This window comes from Taudactylus pleione, unplaced genomic scaffold, assembly GCF_031769625.1.
Source record: "Taudactylus pleione unplaced genomic scaffold, aTauple2 ptg000005l, whole genome shotgun sequence".
NCBI classification, from domain to species: domain Eukaryota; kingdom Metazoa; phylum Chordata; class Amphibia; order Anura; family Myobatrachidae; genus Taudactylus; species Taudactylus pleione.
The window spans coordinates 29,397,916-29,419,354 of NW_028284408.1; the positions used below are offsets into that span (position 1 = coordinate 29,397,916).

At 42.5% G+C, this 21,439-nt stretch overlaps 1 protein-coding gene across 1 annotated transcript in view; it reads left to right on the forward strand.

Annotated features, from left to right (window-relative positions):
- The window catches only part of LOC148543324 (inactive dipeptidyl peptidase 10-like), a 246,190-nt gene extending 236,018 nt beyond the window's left edge, over positions 1-10,172 (forward strand). The window contains exon 27 of the mRNA XM_088481087.1: positions 7,162-10,172. Within this exon, the coding sequence (XP_088337213.1) occupies positions 7,162-7,284 (123 nt within the window). The 3' untranslated portion in view covers positions 7,285-10,172. The remainder of the gene's footprint in view (positions 1-7,161) is intronic.
- Positions 10,173-21,439: the final 11,267 nt, after the last annotated feature.

A 21,439-nucleotide genomic window follows, 5' to 3' on the forward strand; every position in this document is an offset into this window, starting at 1 on the left:
TTCCACTGCAGTGTGTTAGAAAATACAATGCAATTATTATGTCCACCACCCTTTATTACAGTCAGTTATAGCAACCTGCCGCAATGCCCTTGCTGTGCTGTCCAAACAGCACATTGCCCATATTACCCTTACATTGCATTGTATTGAATCGCTTTCTTTAGGGTGAATTTATTAGATGGTGGTTGTGGTTCAAAGCCAAAACCGATGGTAAACAACAGACATTGCTTGGGTTATTCAGGAAGGCTGGTGTTTTCACTCTGCCGGGGCCAGTAAACTTGCACCAGAAAACAGAGTCACTGTCATGTTGCTGTGAAAAAAATGTCCTTTATCATCTGTTGGGTTTCAGCTTAAAATTAAACCAGACGTTGATGTTAGCTTCAATTAAAACCCAACGATGATGTCAGTCAGTTTTAGCAGCTTTTTCAGTTCGAAACCGACGGTAAATAGAAATGAAAAAATTACAGCAAACCCATCCAAACAGAAGCACTGCACAGATCAGTATGATTTGTGCAGGCTTCTTTAGGTGCAAAAAGCTTTGAAAGTTATAATAAATAAACAAAAATTGTATGGGGTCCACCCAGCCTCGTACCTCTCAGCCTGGGCTGGTATGGGAAAATAGGGGGGAAAACCAGCACCGGGCTGAACCAGCCACAGCAGGGAGACATACAGCGTGGAGTCCCCCTGCCATAACATTAATCAGTCCCAAACTGGTCCACCCAGGACAGGAATTATTCGGAAAGTAGGGACCTCCCGAGCCCTGGGTTTTTTTTTTATATTTTCTTTACAGGCAGGCTACAGGTGCCAGTGGGCCCTTAATGTCTGGCCATGCTGGCATTTGTTCTTTCACTCTCTCTTTTTTCAATCAAAAATCAGTGAGGAGAGATGGAGCCGGCTGGGCCCATGACAGCAGATGTGCTGCCCACAGGGTTTTGAAAGGTGAGTGCCTGCCCTGCTCTGAGTGGGTCGGTGAACCTGTGAAAATATTGTGGCCCCCATAGGTGTTGCTACACCTCTGTTCTGGCCCACCTCCCCCTTCTGGGGTCCACCCACAAGCCACTGAGTTCAGCCATCCCCACCCACCTCCCTTTCTCCTTAACAGCAGCACACCTCTCTGGCAACAGCCCACCTCCCCCTATCCTCAACTCTGCCTGCTGGTAACGTACTCCGCCCAAGCCCCACACTCCTCCCTCTCTTCTGATGTGCAAGAAAATCCAAAGAGGACCACACCACCTCCATCCTTTTTGGACGAAGCAGGATTCAACTAATGTGCAATACTTGTGCGCTGAAATGGGTGCGCATTGTGCGTTAGTCGAGTTCTGCTGCATCCACTCTGGAAGGCAGTGGTGTGGTCAGGGGCGGAATGAGATGGAAAACCATCCAAGGAAATTTCTGGAAGCAGCCCTAATGGGGGTGGGTCTGTTGAGGGGACTGGGTCTAAGGAGGGGGCCACCATCGGTTGCACCATTCAAACTTGCACCATGCAGAGAGGCTCCAAATGCTGCCTGAACTGAGCTCTGACCTCCCCACCAGGTATAGGCCAGTTGGCTCGAGAGTCTCTTACCTATATGGTGGTTTCTCTGCAACAGCTGAAGACTTTGTGCCTCACTGGGCAGTGTCTTCAGTCTGTATTCACTATTCATGTAGGAGATCACATGGTCTGAAATATGCCTGTTTGTGTAGCAATATAAACAAAGCCATCACCATATAACTGAGGTTCAACCAGATAATACTAGGGCCAGATACAGACTAGCACCCACTAGTTTGCGATGTTTAATGATTGGCACATGTGCAGGATCTGGACTGATGTGCTGAGGCCAGTGGCCGTGTTTTCCGGCGCAATTTTACTGGCCCCGGCAGAGTGAAAACACCAGCATTCCTCAATAACCCGAGGGTTACACAGATGGCCGATGTTTTTGCAGATGATCCCACGGATGATGTTTTTGTAGAGGATCCGATGGCTGCATCCTTGGACCCAGCAGCTTATCACAGAATCATGCAGGAGACATTTATTTACACAAGATGCCTCCTGCAGCATTAGCATATTTTAGCATCGCTGCTGCGTCCAAAGACACAGCACAGATACTATTATTGTATAACTCTGAATCACCCCGACAGTAATAGAAGTTTTGGTGTAGGGCAAAATGTGAATTCCCTCATTAAACAATTGTAATTATTAAACTATTTTCTAATTGGTATAATTTGTATCCGTAATAATACCAAAGTTCTTTTCTCTTGTTTTTTTTTTAAACTTATTTTTATTGAAGCACAAGCACCAAAATCTAACATCAAAATTAGTAAGGACATTATACATTACATGTTAAGATAAGTACAAAGGTCAAAATAATGCAATGATATCAGAAACAATTCAGTAAACAATAAAAAAAAAGTTACGGTACATATGACATGTAATGGAAAACCACAACAAAATGCAAAGCATACGGCATAGGCATAATGTGATGCCAAGTTTAAGCACTAAAAATGACAAGTAATGTAAATCCACAATAATATTGTAATACAAAACATACGATATAATGCGCATTGTGATACCAAGCTTCTTCCACAAACATTTTGTAATATTCCCAACCAAAAAAACAAAAGGGGGGAGTCACGGCTTTCACCGTAAACTACTCCCAAGTGAAATTATACAATTAACTTTACTGATACTAAAGAGAATAATAAGCGATCTCAGTTCAAATATAATGATCCCAGAGACCAAGACCAAAAGGTTATGAATATATAATGCAAAGAACGGGGGATAAACAATTTAACATCCTTCTTATAATTCTCAGCAAGTCCGTTTTAGTAACCTAACATAAAAGCCTCTGGGTAATTTAAACAGCACTTAAAGTGCATAAAAATCATAATATGGTACTGTTAGTTAGCCAATATAGATTGCAGACTATTAGACATTCAAAAGTCCTCTAGATGGGCTATAGCGATAATCAAACTATCGATGGGGCAGGGCATGCCACTTAACTAGAGAAACAGGAGATATACGCTGCAGTCTGTTGCAATATAATAAAACGTTAATAATTTCGATAGTAAAGACTGCATAGAAATAATGAAAGTGTTATCTGGAAAATACTCGACTAAGAAACTGAATAGTATTCATAAAAATAGCAGTACCAAGGGAAAAAAAGGGGGGGGGGGAAGCACAGGCAACAAAATATTAATATTAAGTGCCCGACAGGACCATCCAGCTTAAATGAGAAATACAACTGCGATAAGCTATGGAACACAAGGCAATGTATTCAAATCATAGGATCGTTAGAGAAATCATGCCGAGGTCGTTCACTGGTAGACAGGCCAATAGAACAAATTGTTTACATAATTATTCATGTCACAAAGCCAATGGTGTTCAGAAGCACTAATGAAATATACAGTTGGAGGCTTAGGAAGACAAAAAGGCTGAGCATCAAAACAGTGTGTTCTGCAATAAGTAGGTACCATTGTTGTTTGTGCAGAAGTATTTTCGGACTGTTATCTGGTAATTTCAAGAATTGGGCTTGGACAAGGCTAATACTACCATGTCCCCCCACATCCCCATTGAGCAATAAAAGAGCTTTGTTTTCCCGACTCCCAATCAAGGACTGAGATTTGGGTTAATTCTGAGAAGAGTGGGTTATACAAAATTTGCCGCAGCTCACAAGTGGAAGCCTCCACAAGTCCTGCAGTAACAAGGTGAGCAGTAAGCGGTGACTGTAGGTTATTGGGTTCAGTGTTTTGTCAGTACCTTCATCTGCAAAATGAGCAAATGCCAGGTCTGGGTCATGTTGAAGAGCAAACGAAATCTTGAAATCATCAACCCCCTGTTCCTGTATATCATAGCAGGTTAGATGGTCAGATGACAGGGTCAGAACATGGTCAAGAGAGGATATTAAGCGATCAAATCGTTTCAATAATTCGGGCAGTAATATATCAAGCAATTCTGTCGCCAGGGCCTTAGCCATTAATGTAGTATCAAAAGTGACATGTTGGTACACAGAATAAATCAAGTTAAGCAGGTAAAGACTTAGAAAAATATAACACTATTAGGTGTAATACTTAGATATAGAATTCTCAGATTAAATGCAAAATCTTGTGAAACAATGAGTAGGGTAAATGCATTCAAGAGAAAGTCCATATAATAGAAGATGAACAGGTAAGCGGACAAGCTGATAACTGAAATATCCGGTTCCAGATGGAGAAAAGGACAGTTGTCACAGAGGAGCTGGGTATTGCAAAAACCAGGTCCATAAAATGAGCCCAGGACTATTATAAGAAGAAGTTAGGTAAAAAGAGAGATAGGGTAAGTAGGATGCAAGGGATGGAAAGAAGGCCCTGGGATGGCAGGGATCAACTAAAGGGAGGAAGAGGAGAGTATGCACATAAGTTAGTAGAATGAAAGATGACAAACAATATTAGTACCAGGGCTCCAGGAAAGATGTCGGATGACCACCACCAAAGCCGCACAGAGTCAGGATGGTGAAGTCCACTCCCAAGGTGTCAGTCTTCAATGGTGAGTGCTGCAGAGGAGAGCCAGGAGAACAGACAGGGATGTCAGACCAGTCACCTCTGACGGCACCAGGGTACCACCAGCGAAGCAGGAACAGCCGATTCACAAGCGCTTGGCCTCCAGGCAGGCAGCGGGATGAGCAGCCTCAGGGGAGAAACCCGGCGTGATGCAGTGGCAGGTCAGAGCCAGCATCAGAGACTCCCGCCCCAGAGCAGCAGACAAGCGGACGGTCTCCAAGGGGACACGTGGAATCGTTGCAGAAGGACCGGAGGAGAGGACCGGAACCCCAGGTGCAGCGGCAACTGTGGAGGAATCTGGCGGCGCCCAGGAGCCCCCTGGCCGACAGCAGCAGAAGGCCGTGCAGACATGAGTCACTGGTGTAGTGACTACCATAGAATCGGGACCCAGGTAAGTAAGGGAGCCGGCTGTTCAGGGATGACCATGGTGAAGGCTCTTCATAGGTGGGTCGGGCAGCTGCAAAACACCCAGCTGAGATCTAGCCGCAAACAAGAAGGTCCCATCAGGTGCGGTGCAGATAACAGGCTGCCACAGGAAAGGCAGCTTAAGCGGCCATGACAGTGCCCACGCGCCAAACACACGGCTGGCTTGTAGGCCAGAGTTATTCGTGGCAGAAATCCGGTAGAATTTGAGTAGTAGTGGCAATACGGGCACCAAAAGAATCCCCTTTCTACAAGCTAGAGAATGGGGCAATCAAAAGCCCTAGAATAGGGTTTATAATGGGGGATTAGAGAGAATTTCACAAGCCACTACCAAGGAGACAGCTAAAAGGCGGCCATTCCAGATGCCCCGCCCACCGGAAGTCTTCTGTTGTTTTTAATTGGTGTCTTCCAGCCTTTTCTTCTAACCCTGCCAGTTGTGGATAATCTCTAACCCCTTGCACTGCCTCCTAGTTCTCTCCAGCCTCATCCACCCCTGTGCCTTTCCAGCCTCCCCACCTCCTCAAGTCTCTCCAATTTCAGTCCCTCTGTGTCTCTACAAGCCCCCTGTGTCTCTCTGCTTCTCAGTGGTGCAGCGCAGTGTGACGTCATTACATCATGCGTGCTGAGCCACAATAACAAAAAAAACCTGTATTGCACCAGCCGCCGGTGCCAGAAGGGCCTGGAATTCAGGGGCTCTGGCAAGCCAACAAGGGGAGTACTGGGCACAAGAGCAGTGTTGCACACAACTCATTCAAGACGAACTATGCGTCTCTCTGCGGATACCGCTGAGAGGTGATTTTACGTTCACACTCTTTGGCAAGGCACTTGTTAATCAACAGCATGGTGGCCGCTTCCTGCTTTGCAATGATAACAGGCAAAGCAGGAGGGGCATTTTCTCTTTATTTTAAGAGTACACGAAGCCCATAGGGATAAAGAGAGATATGTGGGAGGGAGAGATAATGACAAGCGGGTGGGAGGTAGATAGACACAGAGGGAAGAAATGTGAAGAAGAGAGAGACACAGGGAGGGAGTGCGAAAAACAGACACGAGGAAGAAGAGTGAGAAAGAGACACGGGGGAGGACAGAGGCACAAAAGAGAGATGGGACGGTGGAGGAAGTGAAGAGAGTAGAAAAAAGAACCTTTTAGCTTTTCCCCAGGAAACTAAAGGGGCCCAAATACTAGTATAACATGTACAGAGGAGGCAGATACAGACAAATATAATTTATAATGAAAACTACAAAAGTCACTGTAGTTCAGGTACCAGTAGTGCCTGATGCTGTGTAACATATTATTTTACCATCAAATTATTTATCATAAGAATTTGTTTTTTTTATGCATTATACAAATGTAAAAGTAAAATTTCACTCAAAACTGAAATGTACTACTGAATGGCCATTAATAAGTTATAGTATAATACTGGATGCAATTTAGCTATGTGTGTCTGATTTTACAAGACAGTGCCCTTTTCTTAACCCAAAATCTTTCTCACTTATTTTCCTATTACTCAGACCATGGACACACCCAGGATAAATACAGGTTCTGATAACTCTAATCTTAATTAGAGCCAAAATATAGAATGGGGTTTCATGGCCTTAGTAAATGCCAGGTCACACAACTGTCCTGAAGGTGTAAGGAGGCCTCGGTGCTTTGCTGCTGACGTCACAGTACATGACAAATCGGGGGGAGGGCTGCACATAGGTAAGGTTAGTCACAATTAGAGATGAGCGGTTCGGTTGTGGCTTGGTTGCGTGCAGATCTGAAAAACTGAATCTTATTGGTTTCCAGATCTCATGTGTTTTTGATAGCCAATAAGATAAATCCGAACTTAAGCTAAATTTGTCAGAAAGAACAGAATAGAACCGAATCGATCATCTCTAGTCATAATTATAGGAAAACATAATGAACACTGAAACAGAGTTTTCAATTATGGATTAAGAAATCCTTTAATGCATCGAACATTATATATTATTAATTTAACAATGAACTGAGCAAAGGAGTAACTTCAGCACCTTTAAGAGCATCCATCTTTAGGAAGTAAAATGGGTCAAAGAGATCAGCGCAACTAAAGGTACAGTGTATAATTGATACCCTTCTTTTTACCTGAAAAGTGCAAACATCTAATTCTAATCCAGTGACATTATTGTGTGGCACTCAATGCCCCTAAAATCTAATCCAATTACTAGTATAAAGTAATATAAATGGAAAGTGTTTTTTTTTCTCTGCAGATTTATCCTGATGAGGACCATTTCTTCCTGTCAAAGGGCAGTCAGCGCAACCTGCACCAGTCAATAGTCTCCTATCTGCAGAACTGTCTTCAGAGTGACGGCATCAGACAAAGTGGCCAGTGAGAGAAGGACCTCGCTAGCCTCACACACAGCACAAGTACATGATATAAGAGAGGACTAAACTGATTTATCGGAGCTACTCATGAGCAACGCCAATCTTGGCAGCGAATTGTCTTCACTTATGAGAAATTGACACAATTTTGGCATAACGTTAAGCTTATAGTAAGCTCTCCTGTTAAATTAAAAATTGCTTTAAAGATTTTATAGTAAGAGACAAAGCAAACATTATGTTAATTTATAAAAAATAAAAATCTCAGCTCTAAAAAGCCCAAAAGGGTAAGTACCCTACCGCTTGTTTCATAAAGGGGAAATTTGTTTTGCAACCACACACAAAAATCAATAAAAAACTGTGTATAGGTGTTTATATATGTATACAATTGTTTCCACAGATGTTACACACACAAAAACATAATGCAAGAGAAACTGCGCTGGTTGCACTAAATAAATCAATAGGTGTTATAAACAATTAACAAATAAAATATCACATTGCAAAACACATAACATATAAACAAAAAACACAATAATATAGCAATTATAGATAAGAATGATAGGTCTTATTCAGACAGTAGAACACTTCGGCATTGTAGCCATGTGAGGCGTTATTGTAGCTATACACAAGTGGGCATATACAATTAGCTGCTGGGTTTACCCCGCGACTAATTGACAGCCCGGACCTATTCAATGAAGTCCTACAGCCCCAGGAGCTGGGAGGAAAAAATCTGCATTAAATGCAGCCTCTGTGGTTTCAGGCCCATAGATCCCAAGATTTTGCGTGGAATCTTTGGGTTACCGTGCAGAGAAAGTGTCAAATACTTGAATAGCTCCAGGCGTGAAACCCAGAGCTTTCCCCTCGCCTAACTGAATATGCCCCCAAGAATCCTAAAGAACTCTCCGGTGATGAAATAACTGCTTCAAGTTAGCTGCTATTACCAGCCTGAATATATTTATTGTTCAGTTTTTATATCTTCACTGCATGTACTGCTTACTGAATGTTTAGGACACATTATTTTAGCCAGTCTAGGATAAATGTATCCAAAAGTTAGGAGCAAGGGTCAGGAGTTAGGAGCCAGCACAACTGTGATTAAAGACTTATAAGCCAAGCAAACATTCTTTTAGGGTTTATACATCAGCAATCAATTGGGGCAACACCCCGTTTTGCAGATGATTGTGTAAAGATATCTGTAATGAATAGTGTTCGCTGATTGTCGATGCCAACCAGAAAGTGATTGGAAACAGTGAATCAGGTTGTCCAACATTTTGGATTTCACTGACCAATTGGGGCTGTAGCTTGCTAGTGTATGGTAACGATGAGCCGATTTTCAGACCGTTACTACTAGCCTTTCATGATTAGCAAATCTGTTATTTGCTAAAAATGATCTGGAAATCATTGAAAACTATCTGTTGTGTGGGGCATACATCTACGCCCTGATTTCCCGCCCTGCTGATCCAACCCGAAACGCGGATTGTTGCCCATTGATGATCGGCAATGTGTTGACGGATCTGTGAAATTCAGCATGTAAAAAATTCCCAACTTGCTGATTCCAACTATTTTTGGGTTGGGATCAGCAAATCAAGATTTTTCAACATGTTGAATATCCCCAATTCCCTGACCACAGCAAAACGGGGAATTGTGTCAATCGGTCGCCATGAAATTATTACTAACAGCCTGTGTCCAGGTTATTTCTACCTGTTGAACCCCAATAACCTTAAATACCTGACTTTATGTAAAGTACCACAATTTGAATATAACTTAGATTATAGACAAATATACATACCTACATATACATACCTATTTAAACATAAATAATACACTTGTTGAGTAAAAATACATTTATAGACCATTGCTATGTGCCAGTGCAGCCATAGTTCTTGGTTTAAAATGATTCAGTCTCCTCCACAGTAACCTTCAACAAGTCATAGGGGAAGATGTATCAAGCCTTGGGGAGAGATAAAGTGCAGTAGTTGCCCAAAGCAACATAATAATAATAATAATAATAATAATAATAATAATAATAATAATAAAGCACTCTCAGAGGTGAATTTAACTTTTTATTGGACATTCTAATACCTATTGAGGAATATACTGTAGATTCATCCACTACACAAAAAATAATACACAGCAGAAAACTTATTTTAATACAGTTATCATACTTTGAGATACACTGTCTATCTTTAATTTTATACTTCGCTGAACATATTGTATATGACGCTCAATTTTTATTGCATATCAAATAAATGTTGATTTTCCCACAAGGGGTTCACTCTATGAATGTTGATACACAAGCACCTTAAATAAAGTTTTGATTATTTGAACAATAATTATGACTATCCTCTGAGTGCGCTGATTTACATTCTTCCGTTTTCTGTACTAATTTTCTGATGTTGATCAGTGAATTTAGGCTGCACCCCATTTATCCTTTAATTACAATATTCATATTAATATAAATGATATATTCAGGATAAATCCTTACATGTATGGAAGAGATATAATGTATCATGTACAAATAGAAACAATTTTGTAACACTCCTCTGTGCGGGACTATTACTTTCTCTTTATTTAGTGAATATCTCCCATCAACTCCAGAATGTAAGAACTCTCACATTTAATGAAAAGATACCTCATATTAAATATATAGCCCCATCTGCTGATACCTACGTTACATAAAATGATGATCCCTGATGGAAATGAAGATCTCGCCATTTCCTGCCCGAATTCTGGTGGGCGATGGTGCCCTGGAATGTGAGCTGTATATACTGTATGACCATGTGCCCTGTTCCTTGCTCTGGATGTTTCTCTTTGGAATGTAATTTGAATGCTACTGTAAGCTGTATGTTTGAATGTTACTGTAAGTTAATTTATTTTATTAGTTACTTATACAGTGCCAAAATATTTTTCGTTGTGTTTTAATGCATGATTTAGGAAATTATCACTGTGTTTTCAAACTAATAAAAAAATAAATTATTCTTTTTAAGAAACTTTTTTGTTTGTTTGTTTTTTAATCTTACAACATACTTAAAACAAGATATAAAGAAAGATACACTTAAATATGTGTTACCTTATCCTGGATGGCTGTTGGATATGAACACACCTCCCTACTGTCCTGGTATTGAGACAAATAATTCTGATCTGCAGGACAGTCCCCTCATATTGGGACATGCTGAGAGGTATGTAATAATGCTCTTACAAACTACATGTGAATTGTGACTCCAGATATTAACTTATTGTGGTATATAAGCAGAAGAGAGTTTATTTAGTCACACAAACGCAATAAGACATCTAAACTGTGAAACAGTTTCATACGTTTTCTGTTAGATTACAATCAGGTTATATAGATCCAGTTCAAAGGAAATACAAGGCCTGAATTTAAATCGCAGGTAGCGTGTTCACAATTCTGGAAGTCCTATGCAAATATCCACCCATATTCTGTGTGTCCTATGCAAATATCCACCCATATTCTGTGTGTCCTATGCAAATATCCACCCATATTCTGTGTGTCCTATGCAAATATCCACCCATATTCTGTCTCCTATGCAAATATCCACCCATATTCTGTGTGTCCTATGCAAATATCCACCCATATTTTGTGTGTCCTATGCAAATATCCACCCATATTCTGTGTCCTATGCAAATATCCACCCATATTAGGTGTCTCCTATGCAAATATCCACCCATATTCTTTGTCCTGTGCAAATATCCACCCATATTAGGTGTCTCCTATGAAAATATCCACCCATATTCTGTGTCCTATGCAAATATCCACCCATATTCTGTGTGTCCTATGCAAATATCCACCCATATTCTGTGTCTCCTATGCAAATATCCACCCATATTCTGTGTCCAATGCAAATATCCACCCATATTCTGTCTCCTATGCAAATATCCACCCATATTCTGTCTCCTATGCAAATATCCACTCATATTCTATTTGTCCTATGCAAATATCCACCCATATTCTGTCTCCTATGCAAATATCCACCCATATTCTATGTGTCCTATGCAAATATCCACCCATATTCTGTCTCCTATGCAAATATCCACCCATATTCTGTGTCTCCTATGCAAATATCCACCCATATTCTGTGTGTCCTATGCAAATATCCACCCATATTCTGTGTGTCCTATGCAAATATCCACCCATATTCAGTGTGTCCTATGCAAATATCCACCCATATTCTGTGTCCTATGCAAATATCCACCCATATTCTGTGTCTCCTATGCAAATATCCACCCCCTGTGTGTCCTATGCAATTATCCACCCATATTCTGTGTCCTATGCAATTATCCACCCATATTCTGTTTGTCCTATGCAATTATCCACCCATATTCTGTGTCTTCTATGCAAATATCCACCCATATTCTGTGTCTCCTATGCAAATATCCACCCATATTCTGTGTGTCCTATGCAAATATCCACCTATATTCTGTGTCTCCTATGCAAATATCCACCCATATTCTGTGTCTCCTATGCAAATATCTACCCATATTCTATGTGTCCTATGCAAATATCCACCCATATTCAGTGTGTCCTATGCAAATATCCACCCATATTCTGTGTGTCCTATGCAAATATCCACCCATATTCTGTGTGTCCTATGCAAATATCCACCCATATTCTGTGTCCTATGCAAATATCCACCCATATTCTGTGTGTCCTATGCAAATATCCACCCATATTCTGTCTCCTATGCAAATATCCACCCATATTCTGTGTGTCCTATGCAAATATCCACCCATATTTTGTGTGTCCTATGCAAATATCCACCCATATTCTGTGTCCTATGCAAATATCCACCCATATTAGGTGTCTCCTATGCAAATATCCACCCATATTCTGTGTCCTGTGCAAATATCCACCCATATTAGGTGTCTCCTATGAAAATATCCACCCATATTCTGTGTCCTATGCAAATATCCACCCATATTCTGTGTGTCCTATGCAAATATCCACCCATATTCTGTGTCTCCTATGCAAATATCCACCCATATTCTGTGTCCAATGCAAATATCCACCCATATTCTGTCTCCTATGCAAATATCCACCCATATTCTGTCTCCTTTGCAAATATCCACTCATATTCTATTTGTCCTATGCAAATATCCACCCATATTCTGTCTCCTATGCAAATATCCACCCATATTCTATGTGTCCTATGCAAATATCCACCCATATTCTGTGTCCTATGCAAATATCCACCCATATTCTGTGTCTCCTATGCAAATATCCACCCCCTGTGTGTCCTATGCAATTATCCACCCATATTCTGTGTCCTATGCAATTATCCACCCATATTCTGTTTGTCCTATGCAATTATCCACCCATATTCTGTGTCTTCTATGCAAATATCCACCCATATTCTGTGTCTCCTATGCAAATATCCACCCATATTCTGTGTGTCCTATGCAAATATCCACCTATATTCTGTGTCTCCTATGCAAATATCCACCCATATTCTGTGTCTCCTATGCAAATATCTACCCATATTCTATGTGTCCTATGCAAATATCCACCCATATTCAGTGTGTCCTATGCAAATATCCACCCATATTCTGTGTGTCCTATGCAAATATCCACCCATATTCTGTGTGTCCTATGCAAATGTCTCCTATGCAAATATCCACCCATATTCTGTGTGTCCTATGCAAATATCCACCCATATTTTGTGTGTCCTATGCAAATATCCACCCATATTCTGTGTCCTATGCAAATATCCACCCATATTAGGTGTCTCCTATGCAAATATCCACCCATATTCTGTGTCCTGTGCAAATATCCACCCATATTAGGTGTCTCCTATGAAAATATCCACCCATATTCTGTGTCCTATGCAAATATCCACCCATATTCTGTGTGTCCTATGCAAATATCCACCCATATTCTGTGTCCAATGCAAATATCCACCCATATTCTGTCTCCTATGCAAATATCCACCCATATTCTGTCTCCTATGCAAATATCCACCCATATTCTGTCTCCTATGCAAATATCCACCCATATTCTGTCTCCTATGCAAATATCCACCCATATTCTGTCTCCTATGCAAATATCCACCCATATTCTGTTTGTCCTATGCAAATATCCACCCATATTCTGTCTCCTATGCAAATATCCACCCATATTCTGTGTCTCCTATGCAAATATCCACCCATATTCTGTGTGTCCTATGCAATTATCCACCCATATTCTGTGTGTCCTATGCAAATATCCACCCATATTCTGTGTCTCCTATGCAAATATCCACCCATATTCTGTCTCCTATGCAAATATCCACCCATATTCTGTGTCTCCTATGCAAATATCCACCCATATTCTGTGTGTCCTATGCAATTATCCACCCATATTCTGTGTGTCCTATGCAATTATCCACCCATATTCTGTTTGTCCTATGCAATTATCCACCCATATTCTGTTTGTCCTATGCAATTATCCACCCATATTCTGTTTGTCCTATGCAATTATCCACCCATATTCTGTTTGTCCTATGCAATTATCCACCCATATTCTGTGTGTCCTATGCAATTATCCACCCATATTCTGTGTCCTATGCAAATATCCACCCATATTCTGTCTCCTATGCAAATATCCACCCATATTCTGTCTCCTATGCAAATATCCACCCATATTCTGTTTGTCCTATGCAAATATCCACCCATATTCTGTCTCCTATGCAAATATCCACCCATATTCTGTGTCTCCTATGCAAATATCCACCCATATTCTGTGTGTCCTATGCAATTATCCACCCATATTCTGTGTGTCCTATGCAAATATCCACCCATATTCTGTGTGTCCTATGCAATTATCCACCCATATTCTGTGTGTCCTATGCAAATATCCACCCATATTCTGTTTGTCCTATGCAATTATCCAGCCATATTCTGTTTGTCCTATGCAATTATCCACCCATATTCTGTTTGTCCTATGCAATTATCCACCCATATTCTGTGTCCTATGCAATTATCCACCCATATTCTGTGTGTCCTATCAGTGGTGTAAGTTCATCCCAGATGCCCGTAGGTAAGTTATAATTTGGTGCCTCCCGTCACAGCCGCTAACACTGTAATGTAGCATTTCGCAAGCAGATACACCGGCAGTTGCACAGACTATAGACATGCCATGGAGGAGTAAGACAGAGAGGTGTGGGTGACGGGGGCGCCGGACGTGTCACACTGACAAAAGAAGCTGCTGAGGAGCAGCAACACCAATGAGTATAGATATAGGCTATAGATAGACGGAGGTGGCAGCTGACACGGAGCTCTCTACTAGTGTGTGGTGGCTTCTCAGGTGCTTGGAAGAGGTGCCATGTATTGGGTGGCCATGACGGTACACTCTGGGTATATAGTTACATCCCTAAGTGGGGTGAATATGTTTTGGGCAATGGAGGAGGTGCCCCCTCAGTGCTGGAGCCTGGCGGCAGGCGCCTCCATTGTCTCCCATAGTTCTGCCCCTGTGTCCTATAATCAAAGATAATGGTTGTCTTTTCACTGCGCATAAAAGACTGCAGCCCGTGATGAACTCAAAGGACACCTTACAATTTCCTTAATACAAATACAAGAAATTTTAGAGTCTCACAATGGCGCTGTCCATAAAGAGATTAGTTCATAAAGAGTTCGGTTGTACCCTAAAAAACACAAAAATGTTCTTCTTGCTGTGTTAGGATCACCACTCTTATCTCCAAGATTATTTTATACCTCCCAAGAAAAGAGAGAAAACAGAGGATAGTGTAATACTGTGGTGATTATAAAGTCCAATTTTTTAGACAAATGGGTCACTCACATTTTAGTAGATGGATCAAGCCTTTCACAATTTCTTATTGAAGTATGACCAATGGATTCCTAATAGATCCTTGCGTCACTTTTGGATCATCAGCTTGATAGATGTATCCTTAAATTTTCTTGTCTTTACTCTAGCCCAAAGGTTCTCAAACTCGACCCTCAGGACACCAAACAGTGCATGTTTTCCAGGTCTCCTCACAGAATCAATAGTGAAATGTGTCCTATACAAATATCCACCCATATTCTTTGTGTCCTATGCAAATATCCACCCATATTCTGTTTGTCCTATGCAAATATCCATCCATATTCTGTGTGTTCTATGCAAATTATCCACCCATATTCTGTGTGTCCTATGCAAATATCCACCCATATTCGGTGTCATACATATCTAGTCATACAGCCCAGACCCTTGGCCACTAGTAACAGCACTTACACCTGCCCCATGCTTGATGCAGAAGATGCAACTGAAGATGGCATGCGTTCCGCATATAGGCGACTCACCCTGATGCCGCTCAGTTGCCATCAAGTAATGCCCATTCAGCCATCAGTAAAAAGCAACTGAGATGTGTGTGAGATCGTTCGTAGCTGCTCTGAGTTGCCTACAGTATGTTGGCTGTGGTGCATGCGCAGTTTGCTAACAATGGTGTAATACCTCTGCATTCAGACTTACTTCCCACTCAGAATCAGGCCCACAGAGCTTTATGGCATAATGACAAAATGGGCAATCAATAAGTCATTCAGATTGTACAAGTATCTGACAGATGGGCACTTTATAGCATGAAAAGAGGATCAGGTTAAAAGATTTCACTACAATTTTTTTGTACAAAACTTAAAGCATGTTATATACAATTCCTGTTTCTGTCACTCAAACTTTTTTTTTATTACGTTTGCCCCCAGTAGTAGTCCTCCCTATGCATTGCCGCCAGTAGTCCCCCCCTATGCAGTGCCCCCATTAGTAGTCCCCCCTATGCAGTGGCCCCAGTAGTAGTTCCCCTCTTATCATTGCCACCAGTAGTAATCCTCCTATGCAGTGTCCCAGTAGTAGTCCCCCTATGCAGTGTCCCCAGTAGTCCCCCCTATGCAGTGCCCCCAGTAGTCCCCCCTATACAGTGCCCCCAGTAGTAATCCCCCCTATGCAGTGCCCCCAGTAGTAATCCCCCCTATGCATTGCCCCAAGCAGTAGTCCCCTCTATGCATTGACCCCAGTAGTAATCCCCTCATGCAGTGCCCCCAGTAGAAGTCCCCCCTATGCATTGTCCCCAGTAGTAAACCCCCTATGCAGTGCCCCCAGTAGTAGTCCCCCTTATGCAGTGCCCCCAGTAGTAATCCTCCTTATGCATTTCCCCCAGTAGTAGTCCCCCCCATACAGTGCCCCCAGTAGCGGCCACCCTCCCCATACAGTGCCCCCAGTTTCGGCCCCCCTATACAGTGCCCCTAGTAGCGCCTCCCCCTATACAGTGCCCCCAGTAGCAGCCATCATCCCCATACAGTGCCCCCAGTAGCGTCCCCCCATACAGTGCCAATAGCAGCGCCCCCCCATGCTGTTCCAGAGTCCGTGCCCCCTTACACACACACACAAAAAAAAACCCACAACTTACCTGATCCCTGCTCCTGCCGACGACCGCCATTGTCCGTTCCTCTGGGCCCTCTCTCGCTCTGCACTATGGGATGGGAGAGAAACGTCATGATGTCTCTCCCATCACCCGCTGCAGGGGAAGCTGAAAGGCGAAGCTCACGAGTGAGCTCCTGCCGGCTCCCTCCATGGATGACACATCAGCCAATGAGAGTCTGTCTGAATCTTAATGGCTGCTATAACAAACACACAGCTGCCGCTGGTGGCTGTGTGTTTGTAAACTGTCTTGAAACAGCCTTGAGGAAGAGCAACATTGCGCGAAACGCATCGGCGTTCTGTGTGCAGCCCACTACAACCCCAGGACCCTGTTTATGCATGTGAGTGCCAGCAAGGATACAATCCGGAAAAACCCCTGTTGCTCTATTACTTTAGGACACTCACCACCATAGACTGGTACGTCTAATTGTTTCATTTTAGACTAATTATTACCTTTTTACTATGAACATCTGCTTCATTTGAAGCTAATCACTATTGTTTCCATTGTTTATCATTGTTTACTGTATGATATGTTTTATTACCTTTGTTGGAAGAAATAAATTCCTAATTCTTTATAATGCTGTATTTCATAAAGCTCTTTTAGCTCCCATATCACTATACATATATTTTGTGAAAGCTATTGGTAGAACCTGTTTGTTTACAATAGGTTGCAGTGGAATGTGAAATGGTTGTTAGTCCACACAGATGTACTTAACCAGTCTGAATAGTTTATTTGGTAACAGTGGTGTACACAGGGTCAACAGCAGTGACAGTGATAGTAGCAGTAGGCACAGGGTTATCAACATTAAACAGGTGATAACTGTGGCAGCAGTAACAACATACTGTATCTCAGGTAAGGTGCTAATTACTGCAACACTCTACATAGTGGCATGAATAGAGTTCACACATGCATTGAAATTGTAATTGTGGGCAGGCCTGGCAACAGGGGAGTGCAAAGGGGACACTTGTACCGGGCCCCGAGATTCTGATGGGCCCCGAACCCTCAGGAAATTCGGGAGCCCAGTTCACGTGTGCCCCTTGCCTCTGCCACCTGCTGTGTATGCAAGGCACCCAGCACGAAGATTGCGACTAGAGCCGCTAGAAGAAAAGATCCTTCCGAGTGACAGGGAGGCCGGGTCAGCGCAGCGTACGTGACGTCATGACTTTGCGCCGCTGAATCAGAGAGAAGCCGCCGGGTATGGGCCGCCCACCAGGGAAGACTGAGGAACAGTGTTGACTGGGGCCGGGCTGGGACTAAAGAGCTGCAGATGAAGGGGAGGAGGACACAGGGGCTGGGGAAGAGAGGGGGTGCGACAGACAGGGGCTAGGGAAGAGGGGGGGTGTGACAGATACAAGGGCTGGGGAAGAGGGGGTGTGTGACAGATACAGGGGCTGGGGAAGAGGTGGAGGTGTGACAAACAGGGCCTGGGGAAGAGGGAGGTGTGACAGATACAGGGGCTGTTCTTTCCCAACCACACAGTGTTATAAATTAGCATTCAGCCAGAACTTCCAGTGGACGGGGCATCCTTGACAGACCCCCCATTCCATTAGGTACAAAATGCTCTGCTCCTGGACTTCCAACTTAATGTATGATTGCAGCCAACTGAATTGAAACACCTGTATCATCAATTACCTAGTTCAACACAGGTGACTGCAATCATAAATTAGGTGGGAAGTCCAGGAGCAGAGCATTTTGTAGCTAATGGAATGGGTCATGTTTGAGGGTAGGCCTTGATGGCCACTTTTTAGATGTGCCCCATACCTGGTGTCTGCAATTAAGTTTTCTGTGCCCTCCCAAACTATTTTACCACCATGAGTTATAGAACACCAGGAGGGGGATATTATACAGATCACTCTGGTGACCACTTTTTGCCAGGGCAAAGCTACTGTATCCAGTGCTATATTGCTGCTATAGGTGCCTTACAACAAGCTGCCTCAACACTGATTCCTCATGCTGTTTTCGCCTACTGGCCGTTGCCTGGCAGGCAAACACATCATGTGTGAGAGTGGTTGATGGCTTCTATGACCAAGGGCAGTGCCCTACAAACTTTTCAAAGCACAGCTTTACTCTACACTGCAGGTACTTGCACACTGTGCCCCCCTTCCATACCCTCCATTTGCTGTTCACCTCCGGGTTGTCTCATCTGCTCTGCCGGTTGTCCTCAGTCTGGGCTATGCTGTGGAGCTCTGACGCTGCCTGGCCCTGTTTTCCCATCCCCTTGACCTCAGCTGAATCATTGCCAGGGTTGATTCTATTGCCTCTTCATCCTAAGGACCCAGACGTGACATGGAGTGAGGGTGGAAGTGCAGTTCCATGCCCTCACAGCACTGTTATTTTATCTCAGCTGGCCACCAATAGTAGATATTTGTACCCTTTCGGGCTCGCTTTGCTCGCCTTGCTACAGGCATGGTCGCTTGCTTTGCTCGCAACAGGTTACTATTCCCCCACTATGTCCTCATGGAAAGTAACTGATGACGTCAGGGTCCGTTCGGTGAAGGGTATCTAGACCTATGTGATCCAAAGAACTGAGGATCACATAGTGTTGAGGTCACCTAAAGGTAAAAAAGGGAATATAGTGGACATCGCCTGCCACTGTTAGGACTGCTAACTCCCTGGACATTGACTATCTATTACCATTTTTGCCCTACCATCTGATCGTATTACTCTGAGAACCAGCCTGATCGCTGTTTTTATTGAAAGCTATACCACACACTACTATTTGGACTTTCCGACCTTGTGGATGACCCATCTGCAGTGCTGGAAGGAACTAATCTGCCTGCGAACTGGAACGGTCTTGTATTTTCGGCTTATGTTAATACTTTTATAGTCTGTGTGTCCTTGTTAATTTTGCTGTATTTTGCATTATTATACCTGGTACTCTCTGGAAGTTTTAATTTTCTGTTTCTTTTGATAATTGCACTACTATTTCTGTGTATAGCTGTATTACAGTGTTGCCAACTGTACACTGTAGATTACTGTATAACTTGATTAGGGTTTTCATTTTACCCTTAGGTCTGCAAACTGTCTTCCCTATTTGCGAATGTTAATCATTTCAAGTTCTCTAGCTCCTTTTGCCACCTAGTGCCTCATCTCTGTAATAACGGTACTTAGCTATTTAGGCTTATTGTTCAGCAATTTATTTATACATTTCCTCCATTTATATTCCAAATGGTATTTTAATACTGCCTAGTGTTTTGTTTTTTTTGCTCACATATCATTTATTATTTGAGTCTTGCCCGTGCTGTTATACTGTGGTCTTTAGTACCTGTTGTATTCTTCTTTTTGACATTGCACTGTTTTTATTCCTGTGTGTTTCTGGCAATTTCATGATTTTCTCTGTGTGTATTGTTAGGCACTTAATGCCAATGTGACGATTTCTCGTTATCTGTGGGGATAATTATTCCATGTTTCATTTTCACCTCACGCCAAATGTCATTTGCATTAATATTTAGCAAAAACTTATGTGACCGCATTATTTTTTCTCAATCTGTTGGTGGGTGATGAAAAAAAGACCGCACCAGCTGAACAAGGGGTAGTGGTAGCCCTGACCTCTATCACTGATATAGTAGCAGCAAAATCCAAAGCTCTTATGCCCCAGATTAACAAAAAGTTCAAAGCCATGCAGACTTCACTTGACACAGCCTCGACTTGCGTGACTTTGAAGACACCATTCATTTGCTTCAAGCTACCATTGAATCGAAAACTTCTTGCAACCGGATGTACAACAAAATCAATAACCTTGAAAACAGGAATAGGAGAAATAATTTGCAATTTATTGGAATCCTGGACTCCGTCAAGAACCAACATTTGATGGATTATCATAGAGTTACTCTGCCCGAGCCTTGGACTTTCCTGCCAACATGGCCCCGCCACAAATTGAGCAGGCCCTGAGAGAGAGAAAACTGGAGATCGTCTCTGCCTGGTTATAGCTTGATTCCTGGATTTTAGAGCAAGAATCTGCTGTTTAGAAAAAGTGTCCTCAATTATTTGTGGATGATAGATGCATCCTAATATTTTAAGATTTCTCTGTCTCTGTAGCACAAAAATGAAAGGCGTTTTCACCAGTTTGCCACTATCTCGTGGACAGTAACCTCCATTTCGCCCTGCTCACATGGTCATTGACGATCATACTCTTTTTCACAGATCCTGACAAAGCCAAGGCTTTTTTTACATAGTCGCTGCCCACCTTGGTCACCTAACCTGTGAATGACCCAAATTTCAATACTTCTTACTGGCTTTTGGTGATTACCCAATTTCCGTTATTTTTCATTCTTCATACTTATAGTTGGTTTTGTGTTAATTCAGTGTGCACCTCCCTACTATCTGGGAGATGCCACTTTTTTGCTTTTTGGTTGGAAAATTGAAAATGCCGTATATTCCGAATTGTTACCCTTAGACTCTCAGTTGTTTTATGTCACTTTTCATTATCTTGATCTTCCATTGGCTTTGTGATTATTGTTATGTTATTCTGTGTGCTGTGCGGATTCCCCCCAACCCCACCCCCTTAACTAGGTTTCCTTGAACGCTGGGACAGGGAAACACCTTTTTCTTGTTTATCTTTCCATGTAATGGCCTGCCACACAGGGGATTGGTTGGCATCACACACATTGTTTCACTCATCTAATTTCTCTGTCCATAACTGTAATGTGTGAAGCCTTAGGGCCTGATTGAGTCTGTTGAGGGGGTGGGTTCTGTGAAGGGAGAAGGGATATTCCATCCAGGGCCAGTTCTAGGATGTTTGGCGCCCTCCTGCAAACTATTTAATTTGCGCCCT